Below are 14,691 nucleotides of genomic sequence, written 5' to 3'. Positions count from 1 at the left end.
TGCCTCGCATAATCCTGGAGTTTTGCAGTTTTACTTCCACTACTTCCCTATGTTTAAATAAAAAAGCTACTATTTTGACCCCTTGTGATATCCATTGCTATTTTCTGATTTTAACATGTCTGCCAATTCTGCTTTCAAATCTGTAGGGATGGCAAAACATGAGCACATATTGAGGCAGATGCTCTAAAACCTTGGAAGAGTGTGTTTTATTTAAAGGCTGTCCGACATTTGTGACTTGGTGACCTTAAAACATGTCGGTTTCATCTGTATTGTAAGGATAGTATGAATAGCTTTGTAATTTTAAAATGTTGCTCCTCTCTTCCAGGTTTGTGTATCGCTGTGCTCAAAGCATTTTTTTCCCCACACCCATCTTGAAGGCTGCACAGTTTGATAAAATGACCCCAGAACAGCGCAGTCGTGAAATGAAGGCCTGGAAAGATTCCCAAGTCTGCGATCTGTATGGGCACACAAACCCCATTGGGGCCAATGCTACTGGTGACACCATGCCTGTAAGAGAATGCAGCTCACCATTAACTGGCTGCACTGGACCTGCAAGTCATGTAGTGAGATCAGGAGCTTCACAATGGTCCAAATCAGACGGCAAAGACACATCGGAACACACCAAAACACACCAAAACAATACAGTGCCTGCCAGTGACATGACCGGAACACCTGTTCTGCAGAGGTATAGATCGGTACCTGGGGCCTTGAATTGTACATATGATGAAGGAGAACATGAAGGTGAATCTTTCAATAGGACGGATCGTAGCTGCAGTGTGCAGGAAATACTGCTTCAAGCCAACACTGCTGAATCAACACCCTAGTTTATGGAGTAGGCCATTGGGTGAAATTTCATATCCCTACATACAGAAGTTCCACTTTACTGAAGATTAAATGAAAGAGTTGAAATAGAAATGAAGTAGCCAGTAGTGGCTGGCCCATATTGGCCTTTTTGTTTGCAATCCTTAAGATTTGCACAAATACTGTTAAGCTTAAATAGTACTGTATGATCCCAGAGGAGTGTTTACAGGACGCGTGCAAGCCTTAGAGCAAAGAAAAGATATGTGATGAAGATTTTTTTAAACGTTTTATAACAGTTGCAGAATACAGTTTTGAACAGCTTGTGTTGTTTTCTAGGTATATGGCCACCTTGTGTAGCTTCTTTTCATTCTTTTTTTTATGATGTACCTCACAGGCTGAGATCTAAGAAGTAGGAACAAATAACTGATGGTTTGGAACTTTTCTATGCCAAAGATATTTATGTATATGTAAGCACCATTATGTAGTAGGCATTATCACGTCAACTTGACTAATTTTTGTTTTGCTTTTCTCATCAGCGATCAACAATAATCAACCTTCTCAAGTGAGACCCTGACTGGCTTGTATTTGCCACGTCAGTGTTTTACTAGAAAAGCTGCACACGGATATGGCAAACTTGTCTTGGAAGGCTGGGCATTACATGTTTTTTTAGATCATGTTTTTTAAAAGTATGTATCTTTTAAAAAGCGTGTGTTTGTTTTTTTTTAAATTTCCAAATATAATTTATTGAGAAAATAAAGTGAATACTCATAGATTTGCAATGTGGTGATTCCCCCTCCCCCTCTGTTTTTCCTGTGGTCTTTTCAATTTGTTCTTATTTAGCATAGCCATGTGCATTATTCACTGATGGGTGTCTCAATGTGTCATTATTCTTGCTACCTGGTAAAGTTTTTTGTTTGTTTTATATAATCATATCAACCATTATCTATCCAATTGTATACTAGACAAAGGTTATTTATTTTTTTAATGCTAGAAGCATCCCCTCCCCCTCCCCCCAAGTCTTCTGGTATGTTTACCATCATTACATCTGCTTAAAATCAAATTCAGATTGTCATTTACAGTAGAACAATAACTAATTGTAAAAATACCAAATTCATAGTCAAGACACGATACATTATATTTCATGTGTGCACATAGAAAAGCAGTATAAAAATACTTTATAAAATTACAAACATAAGTAATCTTTGCATGGAATGTTACAGTACCACACTACAGCAGAAATGAAGACGTGTCTTCAATAGAAAGGTACAAAGCTGGGTTATACAATGTTTATGTGTGACGTAAGAGAAGACACGAGACAGAGACTTTGGCATTAAGTAATTCGGTTTGCTGTGTCTATTTCTACAATTAACTGTATAGACCAATCTGCAATAACTCCCAACCCTTAATCCATAATCACAAACTCATGTTTGCTTCACTTTTGCAAGTTTCGGTTAAGCTTGATTTTTAAACTACCAAGATCAGTTTAAAAGCTTGATTGAAAACATTGTATTTTAGTCAACAGTACAAATTCCTGACACATTTAAAGTCGTGATTTGATTTATACTGTAAAAGTACAACTTCACAAATGGATGCGTGTCTGTCAAGCTTAATGATATTTGGAGGGAGGTCTGGGTGGAGACCATATATATAACCATGTCAGATTATCCCCATTTTGTTGTGTGTGTGTTAGTAATGATTTTAATGTGTTTTTTTTTTATATATATATATATACTGTGTATCTGAGATAAAATGGCATATGTCCACATTTTATGATTAATGATTCAAGCCTTACTGAATGGCATCTCTGTTGTGATGAAATTGGACAACCTGCATGTCCTCAGTATTGCAGAGATGGCTTTTCTGTTAACTTTTTTTTTTTTTTTTAATATAGGACATACCCTGTTTTGCCTTGCGTATACAGATATTTACCAGTTTGTTGCTTTCCTATTTTTACATATAATCCTTTAGTCATTCAGAGATGCATAAGGCTTGAGAATATCTTGCAGTAGTCTTTACATTCGGAATGGGGATCTGGGCCTTCTGGCTCCAAGCCTTTTGAGAAGCAGTCTCTTTCCTGGATCCCTGCTGAATCTTACACATAATCTCATTACATGCCTGTTTCACACTAAGAAATCAATACAATAGTATTTTTCTTCCCTTCTATTAAAACAAGTCTGTGATAATCCTAGTATGATTGCTATAGTATGTTTAGATAGTGTGCAGAGGTTTAAGAAAATCCTGAATAGCAGATTATGATTTTTTCTTTAGAGTAATGATAAGCCTGGGTCACTTTCTTTGCAATGTTAGTGACAGAACTTGCCAAACTGTTAAACAAGCAGTGTGCAGTCTTGAATAGAATATAGAAACAGAAATACTACTTGTATAACAAGATGCTATAAACGTTGTTCACAGTTATCTATTATAACAAAACAACCCTTAACTTTATGATCAAAAACACCAATGTAACCTCTGTAAATAATTGACCGCATTATAAACAGCCCTACCCAAGAGGCTCAAAGCCAAGTTACCAGTTCCAATGGAATGGTAAAATAGCACAGTGAAATTAAAAGTTTATAGAAAATGCTAGAAGCTTCTGACAATTCTTGAATAGAGGCACATGAGTCGAGCATGTTGCTTGTATGTATACCTCCTCCCTCCATGATTTCCCAGAATTGTCTTAAAAGTTTTTCAACCACTAGCTGCCAAAGCTCTTTTCTCAATTTGTTGTAAAGAGCCCCGCCCATCTCTACTGTGTCACAGGTTACTAGAGGAGAAACGTGTGGAGATATATCTGTCTCTCGATCCACTCCACAAAATGAGTCACGTTGCTGTAAACGCCAGGTCCCAAGACTTGGGAAAAGCAAACTGATCCCCAGGATGTCAGCCCGTACAAGGTCCATCGCCCTGCAGATTCTTCACAAACCAAGGGCCCACCGCTGTCGCCCTGGAAGACAGAAATCCAGGTCTCAGATAGAGAGTCACATATAATCCTGCAGTCAGGCATGGGGTCAGGTCATTTGAAGAGAACAAACAGAACCGCTCACTTACTTTAATTTGTTTAGTACATTTCTAAAGTATAAAATGGAGGACCCTTATTTTTACTGATGACCAGCAAGTAAACTGAGTGCATGCTACGTGAAAGGTTCGCTAAATAATATGTAAGTATGTATCGTGCCTTTCATGCTGTAGTATCTCAAAGAGCTTTACAAGTCAATAAAAACAAAAAGGTTGCATATGAAAATGCAGTGCATTCTAGAATTACAGCACATTTAAATTGTCAATAGCTTAAGTTTTAAAAGCGACCATTTTCTTTATATCTTGACAGAAATTCACATCTTTTTTAGAAATAACTTGCATAACTCACCATACAAGAATCCACTGTTCCAGATTCGTATCCTGCACATAGCATGCGAGATGTGATGGTTTTCATGTCAAAGTAAGACTGACACTGATCCATTGAAATAATCCGAACCTCTCCTTCTTGCAGCTTGAAGGGCACTGTTAAAAAAAAAAAAACAGACACACACACAGTAGGTTTGCTTACCCGATCTCATCAAGAACTTTCGGAAATACTTGAAGAGCCAATCAAACTTACTTCTGTTGCCCATGTGGCCCCATCCTGTGATGTAACAGTATGTATCTGGCTGTGCGTGCTGGTCTTTGTTAGGAAGACACACAGGCCTCACATAGCTGGTCTCATTAATCTCCTCGTCCAGTTCCACTATGCTGATGTCGTAATCCACCACTGCTCTGCTGTACCTTGGGTGCAGGATAATTCTCTTCACCTTCCTGGTCTGCATGAAGGGTAACGGGTGGTCCAGGTTGTTGATACCGAACACCACTTTCCAAACATCAGCATTTTCCCGGCTTAACACAGAGAGAAACAGAGTGCCAAAATGTAACCAAATATCAATCCTTTGATAAATACAGTATGGGTCTGCACTTAGACAAACAAAATTGTAGACCTTTACAGACATGCAAATAACAAGTATCAGTTTGGTATTCGTATTCATTTTGCTATTATATGACACTGCATGTAAAGTCTTCTACTGGGTACTAAAAGTATGATGAGGCAGACCTGCCAACCTTGACATTTTTTTTTTTTGAGTAGCACTCTTTCACGCGGACATCTCGGGGGGGGTCCAGGGGGCTTCTCCCCAGAATTGTTTTAGGGTGTAAAACAGCTAAATGCTACACTCTGGTGAGTTTTGAGTATGATTCGCTATGATTGTTTCAGTTTAAATTAATTTTGTTTACCTTACTATAGATGAAACCTTTTTAATTTATACCAACTGAAAATTATTTCAAGTACAGAAAATAGCCATTTTTGTAGTATGTTTGTATTTTATTTACTGTCAAAACATAACAAATTGAAATGTATAAGCTTCTAAAACAGAGAAACAAAGCACTTTCAAAAAAGGAAAGTGAGGTGTTTGGAACAGAAAGGAATCCAACAGGTCAAACTGCACTTTCAGATCTTGAATGTTTAGCTTCATAGGTGGCTGACTTGGCTTTCCTGAGCAAGGTGTCACTCAAGGTTTGTGTGCGACACACTTGCTGCTTCGCTGACATCATGAGTTTGTGTGTTACCAGTGTACTTAGCATGTCTGTGATCAGGCTGGCTCTGTGTTGGGTTTTGTTTTTGGTCACCAAGCTGAACACTCTTTCACAGTCAGCATTACTGTGGAAGATGACCAAAATGCCTAGCGCGGTAACATTACAGTGATACCCGATTCTTTTGTTCTGGACAGAAATATAAAGTTTCCTTCTACAGGATTCCTGCTGATCCAGACAGGAGGGTAAAATGGATTTAAGCGATTAAAAGAGAATAAAAAAAAAAACATTTGTTTGTAGTGAGCGCTTCATAAAAAGTTAATATCAGTAAGCATATATTGGTAGTTCTGATAGTACGTTATTAGTAGTAGTAGTATTAAGTCCCACTTTAACACGCTTACTTGTATGGCCGTTTTTTTCAAAAATATTTAGCTATACAGTTAAACAGGATTACACTTACGCGGGTCTGTGATTCCCAGTCCTTACATAAAAAAAATATTTTACCGTTAACGAAATCCATAATGCTACATTAAATGTTAGCTTGCGTGGTTCAGGGGGCGTGGAGCTGGGGGCCTCTAATCTTCTAATTTTCTAATCTCCTGTCAATTAGCATCTATTTTCTATTTAAGCCCTGATCACCTGCACCTTTTCTGTCTAGTGTTTCGTTTTTGTAGCAAACGCTCAGATGCCGTCGCTAAATATCTAAACTTCGTTGCCTCGCTCACTGCAGGTCATTTCTCTGCACATCGCTGCCAAGATATTATCAATCATTTTCCTACCTGCTCAGGTGATCCTTCTTTTCATTCAGCTTCTCTTTTCGGCTTCAAGAGCTCCAGCATTAGCCTTTCCTGTTCCATCCAGTCTCCACCTCAGCAACAGCGCCGTTCAAAGCGCAACTTCACTACTCAACTTGTCTGCAACTTTATCAGAAAGACTGGTCCTCTGCTAAACTTTCATGCTCCTTCGACAAGACATCGACATTCCAGCTGTCAGCGATTGCCTTACTTTAGCTCAATTAAATCCACCACGAAGCTTTGTCTGCGGAATCTTTCTTTACTCCTCGCCTGCAATCAGACGCCCCTCCCCTGCTCCCACAGAGCCAGCACCCCGATCCCACAGAGCCAGCACAATTATCGTTCCATCAGAAGATCCTACCCTGGACCTCCATCAGCTACGTTCAACCTTTTAAAAGACGTATCCTGCCCATTACAAACTCAATTTCAACCAGTGGCGGCTCGTGGTTTGACTGGTCACCACATGCTCCAACGATAGTGCCGTACTGCAACTTTTCCACCAGCGCCTTACAGACCATGCGTTAACTTATTTATATACACGACAAACTGTCCTAACATGTCTAGAATATTTATTATTTAAATCTAAGGGAATAAGCAAACGTTGTTCTACATAGACAAGGTTTTTTAATCGTAATAACCTCATATATTCTACCCTGCTTAACTCAAGTCAATGGTTAATTCCAATCATAACCTCTGGATGGCAGTATAATACCACAAGTTCTGTCTCTTTTTTTTTTTTAAGCCGGTTTGCTATTGTTGTTTATTTCTTAGCAGACGCCCTTATCCAGGGTGACTTACAGTCTTAAACAAATACATTTCAAGAATCACAGTGCAAGTAATAATACAATTAAGAGCAAGATAAATACAATGATGAATACAATGACTTTGGTTCAAGCAACTACACGTGTGACAAAATACAATTCAATAATACAGCAGATAACAGTGTCAGCTACATCAGGATATAATTAAATACAAATACTACAGATTAAACACTTGACAGATTATAGTACTCTGAAGTACAGGATTAAATGCAGTAAAATAGGGGGCAGATAAGAGCAAGTAAAGCACATTTAAGGAAGGGTGATATGTGTCCCAGGGGAAAAACAGAGGAGTTCTAAAGGTGCTTTCTGAAGAGCTTGTTCTCACTCTGATGGATTCTCGGGAGTTCCCCTCCTGCCTCTACCTTTTTGTCTACCTATATAAACTGACATTCTTCAATTTCAACTCTACCTGCCCCTTTGAGGACCTGGTCATGAAGCCACGCACTTATCAGCTTTCTGAGATGCTCAGAATCTAGTGTCACATTAACTTTCAGCTTCCCTGCATCAGGCATCCATTCCAGCGACCTCTTCCTGTTCCCGGATACGTGCTTCCTCATCTGGCTCCTCTCCTCCAAACCGACAAATTTCACCAAGGCACTTTATTCAACCTTTAAAGTTATTATTTCATCAACGTGAGCTGCTGGTCAGATACGGAAATCATGTCCTACAACTATCAACATTTCAGTCAAGTGCCCTCCTATCCTGCAATAGACAATACACTCATAGACTGCTCCCGACCAAGTCAATAGGTTTTACAGCAGCCTCAGAGCAACGCCTTCTTCATCCTCTCAGGTTCTACAGCGGCCTCAGATCTATGCATTCTTCATCTCTGCCCCATCTCTGGCTTCATCTAAATCACCTTAATACTCTAAGTCCAATATCCACCGCATTCAGCAGATCTCTGCTCTCTGCAGCAGACCACCACACTCTACCAGTGGCTGTCCACCGTTCACTATTACAGATCACTGCTTCAGCAGATCTCTGCTCTCTACAGCAGGCCACTGCTCATTATTGACAGCACTTCATTGTTACTTCTTCAGATCTCTGCATTGTTCAGCAGATCCCGTCCTCTTCTGTTAATTGCTCCTCACTACAGCAGATCTCTGCTCCCTCTTCAGATCTACTCACTATTATAGCATGCAAAGTTGCTTTAGTTTACAGTCTAAATCTGTACCTGCACTACTCCAGAGCTTCCAACGCTTCCGCTTTCCTCCAGTACGCAGATCGTGGAAGCATTTCGCAGTCAAGGCTAATGCTAATCCCCATCTAATCAAAAAAAAAATACGAGGTGCTTGACTTTCTCAGCAATCTATTCATATGTCCACACATCCTCTCAAATATTACAGTATTAATACATGGTGAGAGACGCGGTGAGACTGGAAATCTGTCTTGTTTATGAGTTAAGGAGTTCCACTACTAGGAGAATAACTGGAGTTGTGAAACCCAGTCTCTGAATGTGAGTTCATCTTTTCCATTTCAAGCAGACATGATAGTAGCAGACCGCAGATCGATCCTGTATTAACTGACACATAGGATAGTCAACATCTCATCTCTGCCCTCCATTCCAGAAAATGGAGCACAAAGCGTGCTGAGCTTACCCAGCAGTCGATTTACACATGTTTGTTCAGTTCCAGCTGCTACCTCAACTGTCAGTTCCAGCTCCCCTTCTGCCTCTACTTTTAGTATCCAAGTTCCGTCAGCTGGTCCCGTCTGCTGCGCGCCTCTTCGGTCTCCTCAGGAGCTCTGAATCCACAGTTTCTTCTACTTCTAATTTACTCCATCATTCAGTTGTGTACCTCCAAGACGGATCTATTTCAGCGCGGTCAGTTCATTCAGCTGTCAAGCAGATTCCCCTATCTGCCCCTTCTTTTCAACGTCAAGGTATCTCATCTGCATCTCGGCCTTCTTCGGTCTCCTCAGAACTCGCAGTTTCTTCTGCTTCTAATTTACTTCACCATTCAGTCGTACCTCCAAGAGGGATCAATTTCAGCGTGGTTAGTTCATTCAGCTGTCAAGTAGAGTCCCCTATCTGCCCCTTCTTTCAACATCAAGGTATCTCCCCAGCAAGATGCAGTTATCTAAACCGAGCATGTTTTTTTTTTAAAAACGCAAAGGTTTTTTTTCCCCCAGACAAGAATGAATGCATAACTAATGCATTCATTAAAAAACAAAGGTACCCTGGCCAGTTTGAAATAAATAATTTCCTCACAAGTCACAGTACTTCACACTCCCTCCAGTGTGTCCGAAACTGGCAGTTGAAACACAAGCGAGTCAGCTCAACAAAGCCTGATAGGCTACAGTAGAATGGCAGTGATTATACAAACAAACTTTCTCTAACTACAGGCAACATCATAGACGATGAGCGAAATATGGATTACTATTATTGCGTATCATCTCTGATAAAAACGTACCCGCGTATTACCAACTCAAAATGCGTAGCGGATACGCAAAATGCGTAGAGGTTTAGCAGGTCTGGATGAGATACTGTTGAGGTCTTTCATTGGCTGCCAGGATTTAATTGTCCAAGCATCATGTCTTACCACTTGAAAGTATGCTTTTTTCCACAGCCCAGACACATGCTAGGAAATGCAGTACCCACTCACAGGTCTGGTAAACTGAGAGGCAATGAAAGCTACAAATCTTAGCAGTTCTGATGTCATTAACAATGTGCACAAACTGTTTTATGTTTCTACTAACCATTGTGGTTAATAAACGTGCACCCCCTGTTTCCCAGTATTCCCTGTTCTCACCCCTCAAAGCAGTGTGCTACTGTCAGCAACCACTTCTTGCCAATGAGGACGCAGCCGCAGATGTGGCCGCTGGGATCACTCTGCATGGAGCACTGCCAGGGCCAGCGGCCAGGCCGACTAGTCCTGCCTCCCAGAATCCTCTTGGTCATTCGAGCTGCAGGTCTACGCCCGCAGTCTGGGGGAAAAAAATGAAGAACAAATAACATTCTGCAGTAAATGGACAACATTTGCACCCCAAGAGGAGACCCTTTTAGAGGAGATAAACAATCTATTCAGGGATAACAAGATGTTTAGGTGGAAAAGAGGTTTTCTTTTTTGTAAGATGTTCAGAAGCTGTTCACCGAACAGGTGAGGAGTGAAATAACTTGGCAGGAAATCACTTTTTTTCATTTGGACTATCACAGATAAGAAAGTAAAATAATTTAGAAAAAAAAAGATCTCATATAATCTGAAGTATTTTCAATGGCAGTACCTTCTTTGACACAATGGAGAGACACTTTGCTTCGGCTCCAACAGGCATGCCTGCATGCAGAAAGAAAACACATTATTTCAATACCATCGTGAGAGAACACAAAGGAGACGACTATGAGCACAACAGTAATGAAACACCTACAGTGTCAGGCTGGCTGTTGCTTTGAATCTGTTTAATAAGAGCTGTCTGGAGGTTGTTTGCCACTTAAAGTAAAACAGAACGTGTTCATTACCTAGGAGCTGCTGTATTCCGGCAAGCACCTGAAACTCCCTGGAGCTAATTGTCAAGGAAACTGGGGTAATTTCCAATGCCTCCCTTTGGTAAGTGGTGTCATGTGTCTCCTATAGAGACAAGGTCAAATCTAGCAGCCAATAGTAGGCACTCAGTTAGCTAAATACAAAAAAGATAAGGTGACCATATGGCTCCGTGTTCAGCGGGACAGTTTGGGACAGTCCAGGCTTTTCAACTCACAACCCAATGCATTCTGGTACATTTTACCTGTTTCGGGTACCATTCTTTCCTTTAAGAGAAGCAGGACCACCCTTACCAGAATGCATTGGGTTGTGAGCCTGAACTGTCCCGCTCAACACGGAGACATACGGTCACCTTAAAAAAAGACTCACATGGAAGGACAGACCTAACAAAACATCGGTCCCATGTGTACACTTGGACGTGTCAACAAAGGGAGTATGTCCAGACTACCAGGAGGGCAGTACAGGGGAATAAGATTACAGGTGTACTGCACTTGATTATTCTGTGTATGAAAGTATGTACACTTCTCCATGGCAACAGAATCACTCCAGCAGCTGTGCTGTGACCATGAAGTGGAAAATAATGACTGTATTCTCTCACAGCTTCGTAGGGTGCTGTACATACAGTCTGTGTATTGCTATACATACTATACATCCTAAATTCTTTAACCAGGAGAAAACCCAATAAGCCTCGTTTACAAGGGGGTCTTGACGTAACACTAAATTGATCAGGTCAGTACGGAGAGATAGCAATTACAGTAATTAATCAGCTCAGATATTGTGAGAGACATTCAGTGGCTATTGCTAATATTCTTAACAGAAAGAATTTCCTAACGGCAGTTTGTTTTTTAAAACGTTACGTTCCCTCTGTGAGGGTCAGGCGAAAGCGTTCAGGCAAAAAGGCAGGAGATCAGGTAGCCATTGAAATAAAACCATAAAGCAACTCCCTGTCGCTCCTTCTTAAGCCCAGCCTCTATAAAATTGAACAAGGCGGCTTGTTGTAGCCTTTTATACAGACCTGCCTCATTTAAACTAAACTGAATAATTCATAAATTGGACCATCAATCGTGGCCCACATTTTTCTTCATTCTATCCACATTCTCAATGGAAACTGGGTATTTAAGTCAAGGCTCTAACTTAACTCTTTCCTGGGTTCATTTAATATACACACATTTAATGGGCAGCAGTGTGGAGTAGTGGTTAGGGCTCTGGACTCTTGCCCAGAGGGTTGTGGGTTCAATCCCCAGTGGGGGACACTGCTGTTGTACCCTTGAGCAAGGTACTTTACCTAGATTGCTCCAGTAAAAACCCAACTGTATAAATGGGTAATTGTATGTAAAAATAATGTGATATCTGTATAATGTGAAATAATGTATAATGTGATATCTTGTAACAATCTTGTAACAATTGTAAGTCGCCCTGGATAAGGGCGTCTGCTAAGAAATAAATAATAATAATAATAATAATAATAATAATAATAATAAAAAAAAAAACATTTATACCAAAAATAAACACATATGAAAATAAAGATAATACTGCTGTTGGAGTAAGTGGTGGTATTATGCACATGTATACTGTAGAACAGGGGTACTCAATTGGCAGACCGCGGTCCGAATCCGGACCGCAAGTACAGTTTGACTTGCATTCACATTGGAAATGCTGTGAATTTTTGACACAACACAGTTCTTGTGAGAGTGTGGTGCGCGAGGGTACAGTAGGTGTTGCTGTCATAGTAAGTAGCAGATACTCAGTGCGAGCTATAAACAAAATGTACAACAAGTCAACAGTATTAGCAGCTCAAATGAAGTGAAACTCAGTGTGTTGGCTGCTGTGGCGTCAACATATCCCTTCTCTACGGCTAATAAAACAACTGTCATTAGAAATTTTTTTGAAAGTACAGAAGAAAGATACCATTTTCATACCTTATGGTTCAGAAAATCACACTTCACAAACACCAAGAAAATAATGACAAGTACCGGTGCTACAAAGCCCATTTTTGTTAAGAGGCTTTTCCAAGCTGATTAAAAAATATTACAGGTAAAACCTGGCCACGACAGATATCGCATCATTCCACCGTCCACCAAAATGTGCTGTGTGTGCAAAGATTAGCAATGAGTATGCTGATTGTAGTGGTGATTACAATTGTCAGGCTTACAACACATGAAGTTAAAATGTTGGCTGTCTTAAGTATCTGCAGGTCACATTATGTGTGCGGATATTAATATCAGTGTTCTGTTCTGACTGATGCAAATCTTTGCATCTCTGTATTGCTCTTGCTGAGGTCAGCCCTTGAGGACCGGCCACCTCTCCCACTTACTGTACAATACTGTAAGTATTAGCCGATTTATGAAGGTAAAATCACTGTATTTTTTATTATTTGTAATGTGTCTATTTTTAATTCACTTGAAAGAGAAAGCACAGTGATTTTTCAGTTCAGTTCTTCTTGTGCTGCAGTTTTGTTTCCTACAATTTGCTTTGTTTTTGCAATGGTGAAACACAATGTTTGGCTCTGCTAACACAGACACATAAGAATACAATAGTTATACAATTCTCTGGTTATGGCAGGGAAAGAACTCATGCATTAACAAATCAGTAAAGGCGGCAGACGAGTAAAAATGAGACAGTTTTGATTCCACCAAAAACTCCTTTAAACCCAGTGAAGAACTCTCAAACCAACAACACGTGTAAAACTATGTTTGTGTAGCTCTGTTTGTTTGTTGGTATGGGGATAGGAGAGAAAATGTGCTCTGGACCGTCACTAAAATAATGTAGACCTGCTGTAGAATATGTAAGTGAATGAAAAATGAAAGTATTGATACAAAATAAATAAGCTATTTCTCACAACAATAAACAGTATTTACAATACAGATTACTTCCTGCATTGTTAGAAAGAGCAGTTTTTTTTTTTTTTTTGCAAAGTATCAACAGTGACACTTAGTGGTAAAAAATGGAAATACACCACAGGATAATGTACAGTAAATTGAATCCATTCCGCATAATAGATTAAATGTTTCGAAGGGGTTCTGCATGACTAACATATAAAATTATAGATGTGGAGCTATAAAGACTTGTGTCTACCAATCTCAATTAGTTATTTCAATGACAAGCCCTGAATCTGTGGATGCTAATATAAACTAACTAGCCTCCCACATTGTCTGACGTTTTCTGTTCACTTTAAGAGTGTGCAGTTTGAAGTATTTTTGTGTTGGGGTTTTGTGAAAGAACGGTTCCCAGTGACACAATACAAAGAAAGAATACTTCAGTTCCCAATGTTGTATGCAAGTTACTTCTCACCCTTTCACCAGAAGTGCTTGGAGGGTGGAGCCTTTCTTGTGTCTCCAATCAGAGCTCAGGTGCAGCCACTTCCTGCGGCCTGGTTGGTCGTGTTGGTCTTGTACAATGCTGGTGGTGGACAGACCCCTGTTCAAAGCAAAAGACACGGACATGTGAGAACCCGACAAAACCATCTTCCTGTTTTTGGGATAAAAGTACAAAGATGCCCTTCTGCACAATGACCATGATAAATGTTTACATTATTTTTCAAAATGCTGCTCCACACCAGGCTTTACCATTACTTTACTCTGCTTTACCACACTTTGCTAAACTTTAACCACGGTATACCACAATAAGCAAAGTTTTTGTCTTTCTGTTCACAAAAACTGATGGAAATAGTCACCAAAGCTCCTGGGTTTACAAAATAACCCTAAAAAAGGGTCTACCCATTCAACCTCTTCATTTCCCGCTCCTCCCCACTCAAATCCAGTTTTGTACACAGTGTGCATTGCCATTGTAAACTCTTCACTGTCAGCTCACACATGACAAAGCCTTGCTTGCACTGACAGCTAATAAGCTGTGCAGACCTCTGAGCACCCCCTTGGCCCCTAACAAATGTGGAGCTACATTCCATTGAATAAAAAAAAAAGAAATGGTTGTATTTCCTTGTATACCCTGAACTAAACTCAACAGATCCATATGGGAAAGAAGCACAGTTCACAAAGCTCCAGGGTTCTGTTTTGCTTTCTGTTTGGCGCAGCCATTGTTTTTAACAAGCCCCAATGCTTCCTGCTCTATTGTAGATGGTGTGTAGGGCTCTTTTTTTTGCACTAATGGGCACTTGTGGAAGTCGCCCCAGTGGAAAGACCTTTAGTTCCTTTTGTGTGAAGTGAAGGTTCTTTCTCTCATGATTTTATTCTGCTCTCTAGCCTCCATTCTCATTTTCAGGAGCTTTATTTGCATGATAAAGGTTAC

General features: G+C 40.1%; 2 protein-coding genes across 7 annotated transcripts in view; one reads left to right on the top strand and one right to left on the bottom strand.

Annotated features, from left to right (window-relative positions):
• LOC117408733 (phospholipid-transporting ATPase VD-like) overlaps positions 1-1,573 on the top strand; it is a 34,197-nt gene extending 32,624 nt beyond the window's left edge. For 3 of the 4 annotated variants that reach the window (XM_059006340.1, XM_059006333.1, XM_059006337.1), the window contains one exon: positions 326-1,573. In XM_059006340.1, coding sequence (XP_058862323.1) covers positions 326-824 — 499 coding nt within the window. In that variant the 3' untranslated portion in view covers positions 825-1,573. The remainder of the gene's footprint in view (positions 1-325) is intronic. The other variant, XM_059006344.1, reaches the window with a different exon arrangement.
• Positions 1,574-1,915: 342 nt separating this feature from the next.
• The window catches only part of LOC117408734 (atrial natriuretic peptide-converting enzyme-like), a 53,315-nt gene continuing 40,539 nt past the window's right edge, over positions 1,916-14,691 (bottom strand). For all 3 annotated transcript variants that reach the window (XM_034014003.3, XM_034014000.3, XM_034014002.3), the window contains exons 17-22: positions 13,738-13,863; positions 10,193-10,242; positions 9,721-9,895; positions 4,397-4,668; positions 4,166-4,299; positions 1,916-3,745 (exon numbers count right to left, since the gene is read on the bottom strand). In XM_034014003.3, the coding sequence (XP_033869894.3) occupies positions 3,566-3,745; positions 4,166-4,299; positions 4,397-4,668; positions 9,721-9,895; positions 10,193-10,242; positions 13,738-13,863 (937 nt within the window). In that variant the 3' untranslated portion in view covers positions 1,916-3,565. The remainder of the gene's footprint in view (positions 3,746-4,165; positions 4,300-4,396; positions 4,669-9,720; positions 9,896-10,192; positions 10,243-13,737; positions 13,864-14,691) is intronic.

Source organism: Acipenser ruthenus, chromosome 2, assembly GCF_902713425.1.
Source record: "Acipenser ruthenus chromosome 2, fAciRut3.2 maternal haplotype, whole genome shotgun sequence".
NCBI classification, from domain to species: Eukaryota; Metazoa; Chordata; class Actinopteri; order Acipenseriformes; family Acipenseridae; genus Acipenser; species Acipenser ruthenus.
This window is presented reverse-complemented; position numbering and strand designations above follow the sequence as displayed.